The 15,189-nt window shown below is 36.9% G+C and overlaps 1 protein-coding gene and 1 long non-coding RNA gene across 2 annotated transcripts; both read left to right on the top strand.

Moving 5' to 3' along the window:
• The first annotated feature begins 407 nt into the window (after positions 1–407).
• Positions 408–3,637, top strand: gtf3c6 (general transcription factor IIIC, polypeptide 6, alpha). Its single transcript, XM_088645498.1, has 6 exons — positions 408–550; positions 845–925; positions 1,504–1,567; positions 1,909–1,953; positions 2,482–2,592; positions 2,687–3,637. Exons 1-6 carry the CDS (start codon positions 527–529, stop codon positions 2,971–2,973), a joined length of 612 nt encoding a protein of 203 aa, XP_088501624.1. The 5' UTR covers positions 408–526; the 3' UTR covers positions 2,974–3,637.
• A 3,547-nt stretch (positions 3,638–7,184) lies between these two features.
• LOC148655200 (uncharacterized) lies at positions 7,185–11,234 on the top strand. The gene is made up of 2 exons (XR_015941213.1): positions 7,185–9,214; positions 9,576–11,234. It is a non-coding gene; the product is annotated as an uncharacterized LOC148655200 (long non-coding RNA).
• Positions 11,235–15,189: the final 3,955 nt, after the last annotated feature.

The raw sequence follows: 15,189 nt of genomic DNA, 5'->3' as shown, positions 1-15,189 counted from the left end.
AGAAATAAAATGTTTTAATGTTGGCAAAGAATTTTTATTATTTACCTTGTTTTATCTTTTTTTGAGGAATCATTTCAGAAACAACAAAAATATTGCATTATAAGCAAAGGACGAAAACATCTGGTAGAATATTATCTCAAAAATCAGAAAAAAAAACATTTTTAGTGGGTTCAGTAGAAGTATAACAAATCACCAGACAACATGGTAAAATGTAAAAAAAAGACACTTTAAGATGGGAGTTATTTATATTTAATCTTTTTTGCAGATGCTGTTAATTTTTTCGGACCCTTTTAAAGTGAATTATTTCAGGGATTAAGCATTCTCATTTAACCCAATGAAATCAATGAATCCGTTTTCATTTGCTTGAGTCTTTCAATTTCCTTTTATTTTCACAGTCTAAATCGATCGCTGACGATTGTTCTGAAGTTGATTTCTATGTCTATTGGTACTGAGCGAAGATGGCGTCTCCCGTTTAATTTTTTTCCACGGTACTCTTAGATTAAAGAAAAGTAGTAATATTGCTGTCATGGATGGAGACTGGGAGGAAGAGGTTTGTGGGAATTTATTTATTATTTCATTAGGACACATTTACTAAATGTTGAATCTAGTTCAATTAGATTTTTTTAAAGAAGTCGTTACGATCGTGGTGTATAGTAAAAGACAGTTGTGAGGAAATTTAAATTACACTAAAGTGGTCTGCCATTTATCTAGTATTTTTTATTGGTAGGTAATGTTAATTTGCTTTTTGTAAAGTGTATTGATGTTTAGATTTTTACAGATCAAATTTTAATTTTCAGCCCATTATTTAACACTCTTTCAAAATGTTTTCTACTCTTGTATTTAGGACCAGCTTGTTGTGGTTGAACTCTCAGGAGTTATTAATTCAGACTTCTTAACAAAATGCAAGGGTAACTGCAAAATAGTGGTAAGTGTATTATTGATTCTTCAAGGACTTATTCAATACCTGAGGGTTTTTAGACATATAAATGAATGTAATAAGATAACCTTATGTTGAAAGGAATGAGGCAGGATAATACCATGTTTATTTTAACTGCTTTGGTCAAGACATTCACTTCATTAAAGGCACAGTTACCTAGAAATCACCTCAGAGCCGTGTAACTGGGAACAAAAACCAGAAGACACTATGCCCTTGAGGTATTGAGTTTGAGATCTCTCTGTGAAGTTACATGGGGATTTAACATTGAATACTTCATTGGCAACATTCCCATGAGCCTATTCACCATCTCCTGAGCCTGTGAACCTGTCTGTGTTTCTTTTCCCCAAAAATAAATGTATACATTGACATACTTAGAAATAAAATCTCTTGCAATTACGTAGCTTATATTTCAAGTGTAACATAGCTTGTAATTCGACAAAACCATTGGATGGGGGCTGAATATTATATGAGATACTGTACAGTAATGTACTGTTGGTGTTGTTTGTCAGTCTAGTTGTGCCTTTTTTTATATATGGATAGAATATTTTTTCTTCTATAAATTTAAGGGAATCGATAGTGAGCAGCCTATAATTCAAGTGGGAAGATATGTGTTTGCTGGAAAGTATGAAGGTAAGTTTTTTTTTTTATTTGGTATGTATTGGAGTATCTCTGTGCTGCATGCTTGTAATCATTGTATTTATTCCTTAGCCATTTAATTTTGTAGCTCTTCACCAGGTGCAAATAAGGTTGACAAAAACAACATTGTAATCTAATTACCATTTTGTCATTTAGTATGATTGTGTTTGTCACACTGAATGTAGTTTTTTCTTTAGCAGGATGTTATTTTAACTGTTTTGAGAGAGGAATAATTGCCAAAGTTATTGTATTCTTAATTTACAATGTTTTCTATTTATGGACACTAAAGGACGTGACATATTGCATGTATTAACCTATACATTTATTTGTAATAGATGCTTTGGGGTCCTGTGTTATATTTGAAGAAAAAAATGGCCAAGGTACGTTTTATTTCTAAGTATGTCAATAACAAAGGAAAATATTTGTTAGCAGCCTAACTTTCCTGGGGATTTATAGAAGTACTCTGATGCAGTTTCTGTTTTTGAATTGCTTATTGTAAGTTAATGGATATGTATGGAAGCCAGACAGTACGAACTTAGCACTTTACATTTTAAATTTATCTAAAAATCTTAGTGTGCGTATGTCCATATGTATGAACATAAGAAAGGAGAGGAAAGTATTAGGTGTCAACCCACGGCTGGGTAGCTTGTTCCATACTCCCACAGACTTCAAGTAAAAGTTGTAATGAAATGCATACAATATTATAAAGCAAGATCATCAGTTCTTAAAACCTTTTTATTTTGTGTTTTGTATAGTGTTGGAATTTTACTAGATGTCTGCAGAAAAGCATTCTCTAAGGCTTGCGGCAGATACTGAATCTGTATATGTTTCAGTAAACACTGGAACCAGGAAAATGCTTGGTGACCACTTTTCAAAGCAAAGCTATCACTCACATTCTGATTTTATAGACACAGAATCGGAAGAGAAACCCCAACTAAAATACAAGTGTCACACAGCGAAGAAGCTGATGATGCAAAGAACTTTCTTGTCTGAGAAGAAAGAAGGACAGGAGAGCTCAGGTTTGTTGCATACGTTTTTGCAACATTTGGTTTTTGTTTTGTATTTATTTTTGTGCAGTACTTTATAGTTGCAAACTGTGGTCTTTATCTACAGGCATAGAGGTGCTGAAGTTGAACGATGGGGATTTCTCGGGACGGTCGTCCAACCTAATCTGTAGTTTCACGTCAACAGCCAAGGATCAGATGGAAGAAAAAAGTGAAACTGGTGGTGCTGAGCGCATGGGAATACCCAGCTCGGATTCAGAGGTCACCGATTCAGAAAATACAGAAGCCTTTGAACACAGCCAGGAACTGGGTAGTACTGACTTCTCAACTGCAGACTGTTCAGCTTTTAAGCAGACTCAAGATGATGCAGACGCGTCCGACACACAGGAGCTTTAGGCTAAGAGTGGAGCCAAGCTTTGTTCGAAAACTAGCTTTATGGTTCAGAGATTTAATTTAAATATCCATGACTACGGAGCAACGAAAAAGAAAGGAAGCTGAAAACGTATGTACACATATACACTTTATTATTATGTACCCTGAAAAGTAAGGGTTGTTAAAAAGGTTTTGCATCTTATATATAAATACATAATTGAAATATGGATATATATTGAGAAGCGTTAAAAACGTGGCATATGCCATTGGTTCCTATGCTCATTTGTTGCATTTTGAATGCTTCTCAGTATATAAGTAAAGTTAATGGCTATTTTTGTGTTCATACCACCTATGACTGGGATGACTAATTACATTGTGTTCTTTCCTGAAACAAATTTGCATAGTATTGTATCTGTTTTGATATTTATCACTGTACACCTCTAAGAGTTTAATTACTGATATGAAGTGATAAAAGGCAGATTAGAGCTAAGTCCAGCTAAATCATGATAAAAACGTTTAAAAAATTACAATTGTGGAACCAGCATGACAGTATTCTCTGAAACTGCAAAAATGTGCAGATGTTTTGCAATGCAGCATATTGTTGTGTTTCTGCTTTCTGTAGCCCCATGTTTTGTAAGTGTTTTCTTATAAGATGTTTCTTAATTTTGCAATGAAAGGAGAAAACAAATACAGTCTTATGTCCATTTTATGTTTTTAGGGAGGCAGGTATTTGTATATTTTTCATTTTCATGTATTAAGTCCATTAGAAAGTACACTTTGCAATTGTTTTTTAGTTATTCATAACTCAATTTATTTAACAGGCAAATGTGTAAAGATAACTTTTCAACAATCTTAGGAATGTTTCTTTTTTATTTTAGAGATTCTGGTGGAATAACATTTACAGTATATCTCCTGCCACACACACAAAGTCTTTTGTTACTATGTCAACACAAACAGATAATTCACATAATGCATAATTTCACACATTGTCGTGTATCATCATTATGAATTTTTAGGAAAATCCAGACAAGACATTAATGTAGGGCAAAAAACATTTTTAAGTTTACCTCGCATAGTAAAACTGAATTTGAAGGGGTATTAACATCTTTTCTCAATCTGCAGATCAGCAGGCCAGATATGTGGCTAACATCTGCAGGTAGCTACAATTTTTGGATATTACCAATCCAAATTCCTCAATTTGCACATCACTTTCAACATACACCTTAGCAGTGTTACAAACCATTTCAAAAATGATTATCCATGCGACTTTAACAGTACCATGATTATACAGTATCAGTCTTCATTTACAGTACATATTTGTTTTTTAATGGCCTGTTCTACATCTTCACAGACTGTTAGAATTCATCAGAGACTAGTGATTATCTAATACTGTACAATATGGAAATCATATTCAGTTGATGTCAATTCTGTGTCGGTAATGATGCTGATAATCCTTTCTTTAACCAGATATGTCAGTTGAGAACAGACTTCTATGATGATGTGTTGTGCCAGATTTGTGCAGCATATCTGTGTGAACAGTGTGAGCAACAGGAATCTGTCTAGGCAGCTACAATGACTGTTATAGAATTTGGGAGAGCCTTCCACTAGGTAAGTGGTGCCATCTCTTGGGCAGACACAGACACCTGCTTTTCAGAAAATGGTATTTTGCAATAATAAAAATCATTCCCTGACACTAAGTCCTGACACTTATATAGGGCTTTTCTAGACACTCCATTCAAAGAGCTTTACAGGCAATGAATACTCTCCTCCACCACCACCAATGTGCTTCACCGAACCTGGATGAAGAGCGACGGCAGCCAGAGTGCACGAGTACGCTCTCCACGACCAGCTAGCAGTCGGGAGGAGAACAGAGTGATGAAGCTAATTCATATTTGGGGATTATTAGGAAGCCATGATTGGTAAAAGCCAGAGGGAAATCTGACGAGGACACCGCGGTTACACCCCTACTCGTTTTGAGAAACACCCTGGGATTTGTAATGACCACAGAGAGTCAGGACCTCAGTTTTACATCTCATCTGACGGCTGGCACCTTTTTTTTATTATAGCATCACAATGCTCACAAGGATGAAACCAGAGCTGCTTCAAACATGCCTCTCAGAGCAGACTGATTATGTGCCACGTATGTCAACAGCTGATTGCATCAGAACATTGAATTTGTTGCAAACCAGAAGGGAATTTAATTTCTTGCATTAGGATTACATATGTCAAACTGAAAGTGGCATTTGGCTCTGTTGACAGCAGTGGCTGTCATCTAGCTGCTTCTGTTAAATTTGTGGTTACCTCCAAAACTTGTTGATCTTATAGCTCTCTACATCAATACTGTCAGCTACTTGACCGCAGATGGCGATTGCCTATACCCTTCCCCTGATTGATGTTTTTAAAAAAACCCTAACCTGGATTTGCTTTGAATGTGTTTTTGTCTTCATGAAACTCTACTAATCAGCTGTGGGACCTCCCAGAGACAGGTGTATTTAACCTGAACTCTTGTGAAACACCCTAATTATTCGAACTATTTTGGTTTTCATGGTGATGTCCAACAGGAATGTACCACTACCCCACATATTTAGAACAATAATTAAACTAATGGGAATGTTTAACTTAGGGTATGAAGTCCAAGTATTAAAACTTCCAACATATTTACCATTAACCGTCTATCTCTGTTGATCAAACTTTAATAATAATAATTCCTTACACTCATATAGCACTCTTCTGGACACTCCACTCAAAGTGCTTCACAGGTAATGGAGACTCCCCTCCACCACCACCAGTTTGCAGCCCCACCTAGAAAATGTAAAGGCAGTTATAGTGCGCCAGAACGCTCACCACACACCAGCTCTCAGTGGGGAGGAGAACAAAGTGATGAGTCCAATTTAAAAATGGGGATTATTAGGAGGCCATCGTTGATAAAGGCCAATGGGAAATTTAGCCAGGATAACACCCCTACTCTTTTCAAGAGATACCCTGTGATTTTTTATGGCCACAGAGAGTCAGGACCTCGGTTTTACATCTAATCCAAAGGACAGTGCCCTTTTACAGAATAGTGTCCCCATTACTATACTGGGGCATTAGGACCCACACAGACCACAGGGTGAGTCTCCCCTACTGGCTCCTCTTTCTGCAGCAACCTTAGGTTTTCCCAAGAGGTCTCCTTGCCAGGTACCACCCAGGCTCACACCTGCTTAGCTTCAGGGGGGTGCCAGTTGTGAGTTGCAGGGTGATATGGCTGCTGGCGATATTTGTTGGCTATATTAAACTTTATATTTTGCCTTGTATTTTGTTTTTGCATACTGTGATATAATATTGGGTATTCACAAAAGGCTTTTTCACAGTTTTGTCTAGCCTCTTTTATGGGGAATTCCCATTCTGAACTTGTTAAAAATGTGTAAAATTTTAACAATTATGCCTTGTTTAATACAAAGAAAAGGTTCATTTACATCTGTAATAGCACATTTCTACAGTTAAAACTAAGAGAGGTCTATTCATGTACAATTATGAAGATATTTCATCAAACATAAATGTCCAAATTGGAAATAGAATTTACTGGATCATTGCAGTCAAAAATCTGAAGGTTTGTTGTAAAGATGTTACTAACAACGGTTACTACCCTAAATTATGTATGCTAAAATAATTTAGCAGCTGGAACCCTGGGTTTAGTTATGCACATGGGGTGCTATTGTGACCGTCGCGGTTCGCGCGGGCTCGTGCTCTCCGCCGTCCGTTTCGTCCCTCAACACATGGGGCGCGAACCCGGATCTGCAGCATACAGCAACAATGAGCTAAAGGAGACCTCCCCCAGCCCAGGCAGCTGAGGTCCCTGCTACGCGCAGGGAGGGCGATGACGTCACCGTGTCCAAACTAGCTCAGCTACACTATCTGTGTGAAGTTTGTATGTTCTCCCCGTATTTCCTTCCACAGTCCAAAAACATACTGGAAGGTGAAATGGCTTCTGGGAAAACTGGCCCTAGTAAGAGTGTGTGTGTGTTGGTGTTTGTGTCTGTACAGTTTGTGCCCTGCAATGAACTGGCGTTCCGTCCTCAGTGTATCCTGCCTTGTGCCTGTTGCCTGCCAGGACAGGCTCTGGCTTCTCCGCAACCCTGTACTGGATAAAGTAGTAAGAAGATGGATGAAATTAAAAATACATTTTGACAGTCAGAGCTTTCAACCAGTTTGAATTACTGTTCTGCAGTGGACTGGCAGGGACATGGCCACAGTGTCTCCCATCAGGGTAGGTACTGGTTTGCCAAGACCCTTTCAGGAAATAAGCATATTTCTTGATCATGAATGTATGTACAGGAGTACTTGTTTTCTGTTCTGAATTAGATATACTGTTACTTTTTAACTGTAATAAGTATGTTTTGGCTCTATTGTGTGTTTTACACTCTAATTTTAAGAGTGGGATGAACCTCTATCTCTTCATTTGCAGATCAGACACTGATGACTTTAGTTCCACCTCTAACTTTTAAGGATATTAGATGCCTTTAAAATATTATGTGTTGGCATGCCACATGGCAGGAAAAAAATGATGAGACGTGAAGTAACAAGTTCCACAACCACTGACTCATAGGCTTAGTAAATGCTCTACGATTTTCAGAGCTATAGAAGTTGAAGTTCATTGGAAAGTAATTTGCACATCTGAAAGAATCTTATTATTAATCATTGCAACTCAAAAACACTAAAAATATAATTTACTAAATTATGAGATTTGTTTTTACAAATTACATTTTAGGAACACGGAACTAATTCCTGGATTGAGACTTTATTGACTAGGATAAACTGTATGGTCTAGTGGGAATATTTTTGTCTTTTGGAACAGAATGTTAAGTTTTCCAGTCAAAGCTGAGCTGTTCCGACTTGCTGAAGTGAGTAAGCTTTGGGTAAGCAGTTCTCCTTTATACAAGCACAGATTGCAAAGGAATTGTCTCATTAATGCAATGCGCAAGAGTTAAAAACCTCAAGTTCGTAAATTAGTGGGTAGCAACTGCACTTGTTTGCTTTGGAACGACAGAGAAGGAAAAAACATTTTTTTATATATAAGGCCATCATTGTCTGTTTTATGGGTCTAATGAGATTTTCCTCTAATTCTTGGTTTACCACAGTGTTTACAGTCATTTGGGAAATATTTTCATATTGTAGAATGTTTACAGAGTTTGGGAATAGGTCTCAGCTATGAACACTGCTGGTCAAGTGGACCATGGGCAAGGATAGCCCAACTTCTCTGGTGTGCCAGCTTTTACAAATGGTACCAGCAGGAGGGTTCACATACTTTCAATTGACGCCATGGAAACCAAGATGAGCATCAAACTGATGAGCCTTGAAGGTTCAGGTACACTTTAGTATACTCTGTGTGTGCGTAACAGGGATAGATAAGTCAACAGCTACTGCTGTCATATTTAACATACTGTAAATTCACATGACAAACAGATTTGTCTCCCCATCTTGGAAATCTTACATGTTATTCCACTTATGATCTCAAAGTAATTATTATTATTATTATTATTATTATTATTATTATTATTATTATTATTATTATTGTTGTTGTTGTTGTTGTTGTTGTTGTTGTTGTTGTTGTTATGTTACGGTATTGTGGGTGATTATTTAATAGATTATGAATTTGGTTGGTGTTATAGTTAATGTCTGAATATATTTTTTCTTGGAATCTCCTTTTTCTTAAATGTAGGAAAGAAACTACAAACTTTAAAACGAGAATTGTGTCTGTCCTGGGACATGTGAATAGCAATTAGGTTTGACCGTGTCACATCGTTAGACGTCTGAAGGTTTAGGAAGATAGTTCTACCATATGTGTATTAAGTACAAATAAGCTCATCAGTGTGGTATAGCCATACTTAGACCAGTATATAATTATTTTATTAGGTCTTTATTGCCTCCTGAGCTCTACTCTGTTGTATCTGTGACACTGGTAACCTATTCCTGTCTCGGTTAGCAACACAAGTACTGTAAAGTACAAGGAAAGCAATCATCTCAGATTGTATACATTTCAATTCCAGTTGCAATGCAATGCATTTTCTTCGCAATACAGTTACGGACTCTTATACACTGCAAAAAGAACAGAGACGTTTAACTGGAGGAGGTGCTTAAGTGCTGCACGTAGTCCACTTCTTTAAAAAACCACAAACTGAAAAATCCCATAGAGAGAAGGAACACCTCCCCGAAGACCGACAGTGAGATCTATTCAGCAAAATCCTGATAAAGTCTAAAACTCATTTTATTCATAAACGTTCTTCTGGTAAGTTTTTCTGGTAAGATAGAACACTATTGCATGAAGGATCTTTATGTTGTTATTATACACTTATACCATGAGGTACAGTAGTTACATTGAAGATACGCAAGTTTCAAAGATGTATAATCATTTTTATAAAAACCCCAAAGAAAGGATCTCAATTGCTGTTGACAAACATAAACTGTATTCCCTCTGCTTGACATGACGGAAATCATAGCATAATAGTCACCTTAAGTGTTTTCATCTTGGTAACTGCTTTGTTTTCAATAAGTTTAGGGTATCTTCTTAGTGCCGTCATACGTACGTAAGAATATTAAGACAGCTCATGTGAGAAGTCTGGTGGGGCTAACCGATTTTTTTATTACAGGTGTTACCACAATCCGATTTCATTCTGGGTACTGCGATAAGAAATACGTCTAACATCGCATTTCAAACATGAAAGCATTAGTGAAAATATATATGTACGGAATATGTGTGTCCTTGGCAGCTCTAGTTATTGGATTAGTGGATTTATTGGGCGGTTTGATCTGTCTTCTGAAATCAGATCTTCAGGACAACTTCACGGACAACTCTCGCTACCACTGCAAAGAAAGGATTTTTCACCGAGAAATATTAAGAAGAATAACGAAAGCCATTGGTTTGTAATGAATGACATTTAATACTTTAAAACTGTCATACAGTATTTCCATGCTAAGGCTAGGAATTATATTAACTAGAACGTTGCGTATTTTGTTAAATTCTAACCATATAATGTTAAACTTTGGAACATACTTGTCTGTTTTAGTTTTTAACTGAGTGTTTTTAAAGTTGAAATCAGGTTGCATTCCATTTCAATCGTGAACAGGAACGCTTCCCTCTCTCTGCCGACATGACAAAATCGAACATACTGTACTGGGAACCACTCCATCTAGTGAAATGGGGAATATCAGCATGATGAAGCAGTATTGCTTTAATCAATTCTGAGTAAAAAGGAGAATCATTAAACAAGAGTGTGAGTGATAGCTATGCACAAATGTTTTTTTTTATATTGTGGCACTGACAAAAAACAGAATATTCAAGACAAAATGTCATGTAGAATGAAGAACAATATAGTGTAAGTATGGGGAATTAATTTTGATATGTGTGATATCTGTAAAGAAGAAAAATGGCTACTCTATCTTGTGAACTTCTCAATGGCCAGTTCAAATTAGAGGACAGAATGTAATAAAGTTTATTTTTCTTGTTTTACCTTTTTATAAGATATGTGATCAGGAATGAATTTTATAAAAATAATTTGCAAAACTGTTCAATTTTGGCATGGGACTTGCAGATACATCCATATTTTCTCTTACAATTGTCACCTACCCATGAGATATTTCTAACAATTAAACCTGAATGCAATGCCACTTTTTGATTAATTACAATTTTGTAATTTCCTGTAACTTTTATTGCTTGGTGATCTTTTTTTCTGTTATCCTGATGGGTTGGTGATTGTTGAGGTGTGTATTAACTCTTACATTTCAAATGAAAGTCAAAGCACTTCTATTAGTTCTTGTATATGCTAGTAAATATAGAAATTAAGGCTATACATTTTTTCTGAATTTTTATTTTTTACAAGAATAGGGGATATCAGAAACTATAAGTAATTCCTTGAATAAGCCTTCAAGGAATAAACAAAACAAAAGTATTCTTCCACTGCCAACAATACAGTTGATCCAAGCATTCAAAATCCTGAAAGGCATTGACAAAGTCAACCTGGTGGACGTCTTCAGAATCAATAGTGAAACACAAACCAAACCAGAGGACACCAGTGGAAAGTACATTTTAAATGGAGAACAGGAGGCACTTCTTTACATAAAGGATTATGGAAGTATGGAACAAGATACCCAGCCACGTTGCCAAAGCTAATACCCTGGTTTCTTTCCAGAAACAGCTGTCACAGATCCAAACGAATTAGAGACTCCCTACCAAATGGGCTCGATGGACCAAATGACCGATTCTCATTTGTAACTTTTCTTATGGTCTTAATAAAAAACTGTACAAACGTTCCTGCCTGTTTTATTCTGTGCCTAACTGAAAATGACCAAAACCCAGGTACTACTGTACTGTTATATTAAGGCTAGGATTGGGCAATTGTTGGATAAGGTTTGGGGTTTGGAGTTCACTGAGGTTTTGAGCTTGAATGAGACTGCTCAATGTTTAGGGTTCAAATAGTTATTTGAACTATTTGAATTGCAGGTCATTAGACTGTGATTTTGTATTAGGGCCTGGCTAATGTGAGAGGGTGAAAAGACAGGAATTAATAATAATAATAATTAATAATAATTGCTTACACTTATATAGCGCTTTTCTGGACACTCCACTCAAAGCGCTTTACAGGTAATGGGGACTCCCCTCCACCACCACCAATGTGCAGCATCCACCTGGATGATGCGACGGCAGCCATAGTGCGCCAGAACGCTCACCACACATCAGCTATTAGTGGGGAGGAGAGCAGAGTAATGTAGCCAATTCATAGAGGGGGATTATTAGGAGGCCATGATTAGTAAGGGCCAATTGGAAATTTGGCCAGGACACCGGGGTTACACCCCTACTCTTTTCGAGAAGCGCCCTGGGATTTTTAATGACCACAGAGAGTCAGGACCTCGGTTTTACGTCTCATCCGAAGGACGGCGCCTGTTTACAGTATAGTGTCCCCGTCACTATACTGGGGCATTAGGACCCACATGGACCGCAGGGTGAGCGCCCCCCGCTGGCCCCACTAACACCTCTTCCAGTAGCAACCTTAGTTTTTTCCCAGGAGGTCTCTCATCCAGGTACTGACCAGGCTCACACCTGCTTAGCTTCAGTGGGTTGCCAGTTGTGAGTTGCAGGGTGATATGGCTGCTGAATTAGGCATAGGGTACGGATGTTTTGGGATGGATAAGGGTTATATGACTTGGTGTCATTTTCTGGTAAGTTAAGGTGAGGGCTAGATACAGAAATGTGTCTACCCAGCACCTCCTCTAAATTTAACATGAACCATTTCTGTAGTTCTTCTTTCTCTGTTTCTAAAAGAGAAAAAAATGTTTATATGTGTTTATATTTATATTTGTTTAGATTTTGACTATGTTTTTTTTGTTTATATGTGAAATTATATGTGTTTAAAGTTCTAATTTTATGTCTTCTAGCATTTTGAACCCACTCTTCATTTTAAATGTCTTTAAAGCAAAATTCACCTTAAATGTAATGTATATAGCATTTCGTTACCTGAAGGTTCAAAAGCACCTATGCAGTTTGCATTCAGAGGATTGGGAATTGAGTGATTTGTCATGTGTTCTGTGCTGTTTCAGTTAAATATGGCATTTACCATGTAACCCAGTGTAACCCCAGTGCTCTGGCTAAAGTTCACTCTAGGTTTGCACAATCTGACCTATCTAAATTCCCCCCTTAATTCAACAGATTAAGCAATTTCTCACTTCTCCACTGGATCTGCTGTGTAGTGGGGCTGCTAACACATAATAAATGCTGTTTCACCCAACTCACTGCCGCAATTCAGAGGTGAAGGAAGTACGTCATCCTATATGTGAAGATCATATTTGTGCTACTTTGAGGTGAACATCATGATATCGGTTAACTAATCTATTAGTCATTCATTACAAAAATACAAGATACACAGAGGCTTTGGAGAACATAAACATGACTTAAAAAAAACTTTTTAACTGTTTATAGCTATGACAAAAAATATCATATTTGAAAGAGGGCTCACTTCAACATACGACTAGGTAAGGTATCATGGTAATTGCAAGTCCCCACATTTTTCTGCAGTTTTATAATGCAAATTTCATAAGGTTAAAAATCTGATAGTGAATAATTGTTGCTGAAAGCCCAATATCTTCAGCTCCTGAGTAAAAAACAGTATCTTGTCTTTAAATAGTAGTTTTTATTACTATTAATAAATGCTAACATTCTAATCTTGGGACCATTCTTGCATCTAGGAAAAACTTTTGTTTTATAAAAAGTGGAAATGATGAAGCACAGGAAGTTAAATTTGCCCTGGTGAATATCATAAACCCAAAATCTAACACTGTGTTCTTATCTGACACTAGTACCTAGAGGTGCCCTTTTTTGCACAGAAATTTAAGTACATGGCAGCTGTTTTATTTTATTGGAAACGACTTTGTACTTCTCAGCCAGAAATATTAAACCTGTGGCTAAGGATCTGTGGCTGTGGCTAGAAGGTTGTGGGTTCAAATCCTGCAGCTGGTAGAGGAATCCTATGCTGTTGGGGCCCCTGAGCAAAGCCCTTAAATCCCAACTGCTCCAGGGATGCCATACAAATGGCCAACCCTGTGCTCTGACCCCAAGCTTCTCTCCCTGTCTGTGTGTCTCATGGAGAGCAAGCTGGGGTATGCAAAAAGACAAATTCCTAATGCAAGAAATTGTAAAGGGTTCATAAAGTGATGTTAAAAAAGAGTACTTATATTAGGATGGCATTGATTGTAGTTAGATTTAAGTTCCTTTTCTTCAACCTCACTTAGTTTAACTTCAGTCTATTGGTGTGTATATATGAGCACGTAGTGTAAGTCGTTAGGTTTGTCAGTTGTGCAGTTATTTCTGCGTTATCTCAATAAATGCCCTTCGTTAAGTGACAAAACAAATCTACATTTTAAGTTGAAAACGTTACAGTGTACTTGGCTTTGACTCCGGTCAGTGCCACCTGTGTGAAGCTTGATGTGCTCCCCTGTTTTCCTGTGGGATTTTCCACAGTGCACTCGTTGGAGACATGCTGGCTGCTTTAATCAGTGTGTTTTAAAGTTTTCTGTGAGTGTTGAACTGACTCGTCCAGGGTTTTAGTGACTCTTATTATATTAAGCAACAAGGAGCTACCTTGCCATTTTTAGGGACAAACAATCAGAACGGATTAAAAATCAGTAAATCAATTCTCCTGCGCTGCAATAAATCTTCAAAATATCTTTAAAATCTTTAAAGATCATATATCATATATAATCAAAAATAAAAAAAAAATGTAAAAGAAATCTTAGTATGGGCCTACTTGACGTGGCTCTGTATAATTCTTTAAATTATCTATTCGGATAAAATCTATAAAGAAAATTGAATATAATCATAGCAGGTTTAAATATGAGTATTAAATGAGTTATATTTAAAACTAGTCTATGAAATAATCCACCTTTCAAGATCGTTTTTTGTTTTCCCAAAACTCTCCCAAATTGTTCATAAAAGGAATAGCTTCTAGTTTATATCAAATGGTTCTCTTTACTTTTTCACTGGGACAATGAAGAGGAGGTAAAGTACAAACAACATTTCCTGCAGAAAGGAGATGGGAAAGAATTGTTCGGGATCTGGTGTTTGCGCTTTGGATTTTGTTTGAAGTGTTAGTCAGTGACAATGCTGCCTCTTCTAAGAGCATTCTTATTTAACTGTTATTTTCTTTTTATTTTACCCTTATTTAAGACCTTCATATCAGGTGTTAATGTTGTCACATCCTTTACATCTTCTAAACAATATGGGGAAGCAATGAAAGGCCAAACAAATTGTTAAAATATATAGTCAGAAGCTAATTTAACCCCTTAACCCATTATTTCACCGCAGTAAAGGCGTAATCCATGCAAACAGTTCAAGTAAATAATAAATGGCATTAGCTAGGCACGTTTTTTAGGGATAACATTTAAAGTTAAATAAAGAGAACAAAATATACTGTATGCATTCTTAATATGATTATTTTTACTGCGTTTTAGCGAAATCCCTTAATCACAAAACTACTTTTACTAGGGAGGTATTGTATTCTCATTTATCAAAAGACACAATGCGAACCCCTGAAGTACGCGCCCTATTATTCCGAACTATAAAAGGTTCAGCACATAATCCTATCTCTAGCCTGGAGACGTGGCGGTTCCCAACCAATCGGATCGCCCGTCTTCCAATGAAGTGGACCAATCGGAAGCCGCCGAAGTGTCCGCATTTCAAAGGTTTTCGAAGCCGGTTCTTGACTGTGATTGGTT

This window comes from Lepisosteus platostomus, chromosome 9 (assembly GCF_059453375.1).
Source record: "Lepisosteus platostomus isolate fLepPlt1 chromosome 9, fLepPlt1.hap1, whole genome shotgun sequence".
In the NCBI taxonomy this organism is placed as follows: domain Eukaryota; kingdom Metazoa; phylum Chordata; class Actinopteri; order Semionotiformes; family Lepisosteidae; genus Lepisosteus; species Lepisosteus platostomus.
Note: the sequence above shows the minus strand (reverse complement) of the source record. Positions and strands in the feature narration are given on the sequence as shown.

Excerpts from the sequence above, each read along its gene's own strand:
- gtf3c6 (XM_088645498.1), top strand. The coding sequence starts at position 527 with ATGGATGGAGACTGGGAGGAAGAG. Across the intron at positions 926-1,503 it reads AGGGTAACTGCAAAATAGTG|GGAATCGATAGTGAGCAGCC; the intron begins GTAAGTGTATTA and ends TATAAATTTAAG. Across the intron at positions 1,568-1,908 it reads GTTTGCTGGAAAGTATGAAG|ATGCTTTGGGGTCCTGTGTT; the intron begins GTAAGTTTTTTT and ends TATTTGTAATAG.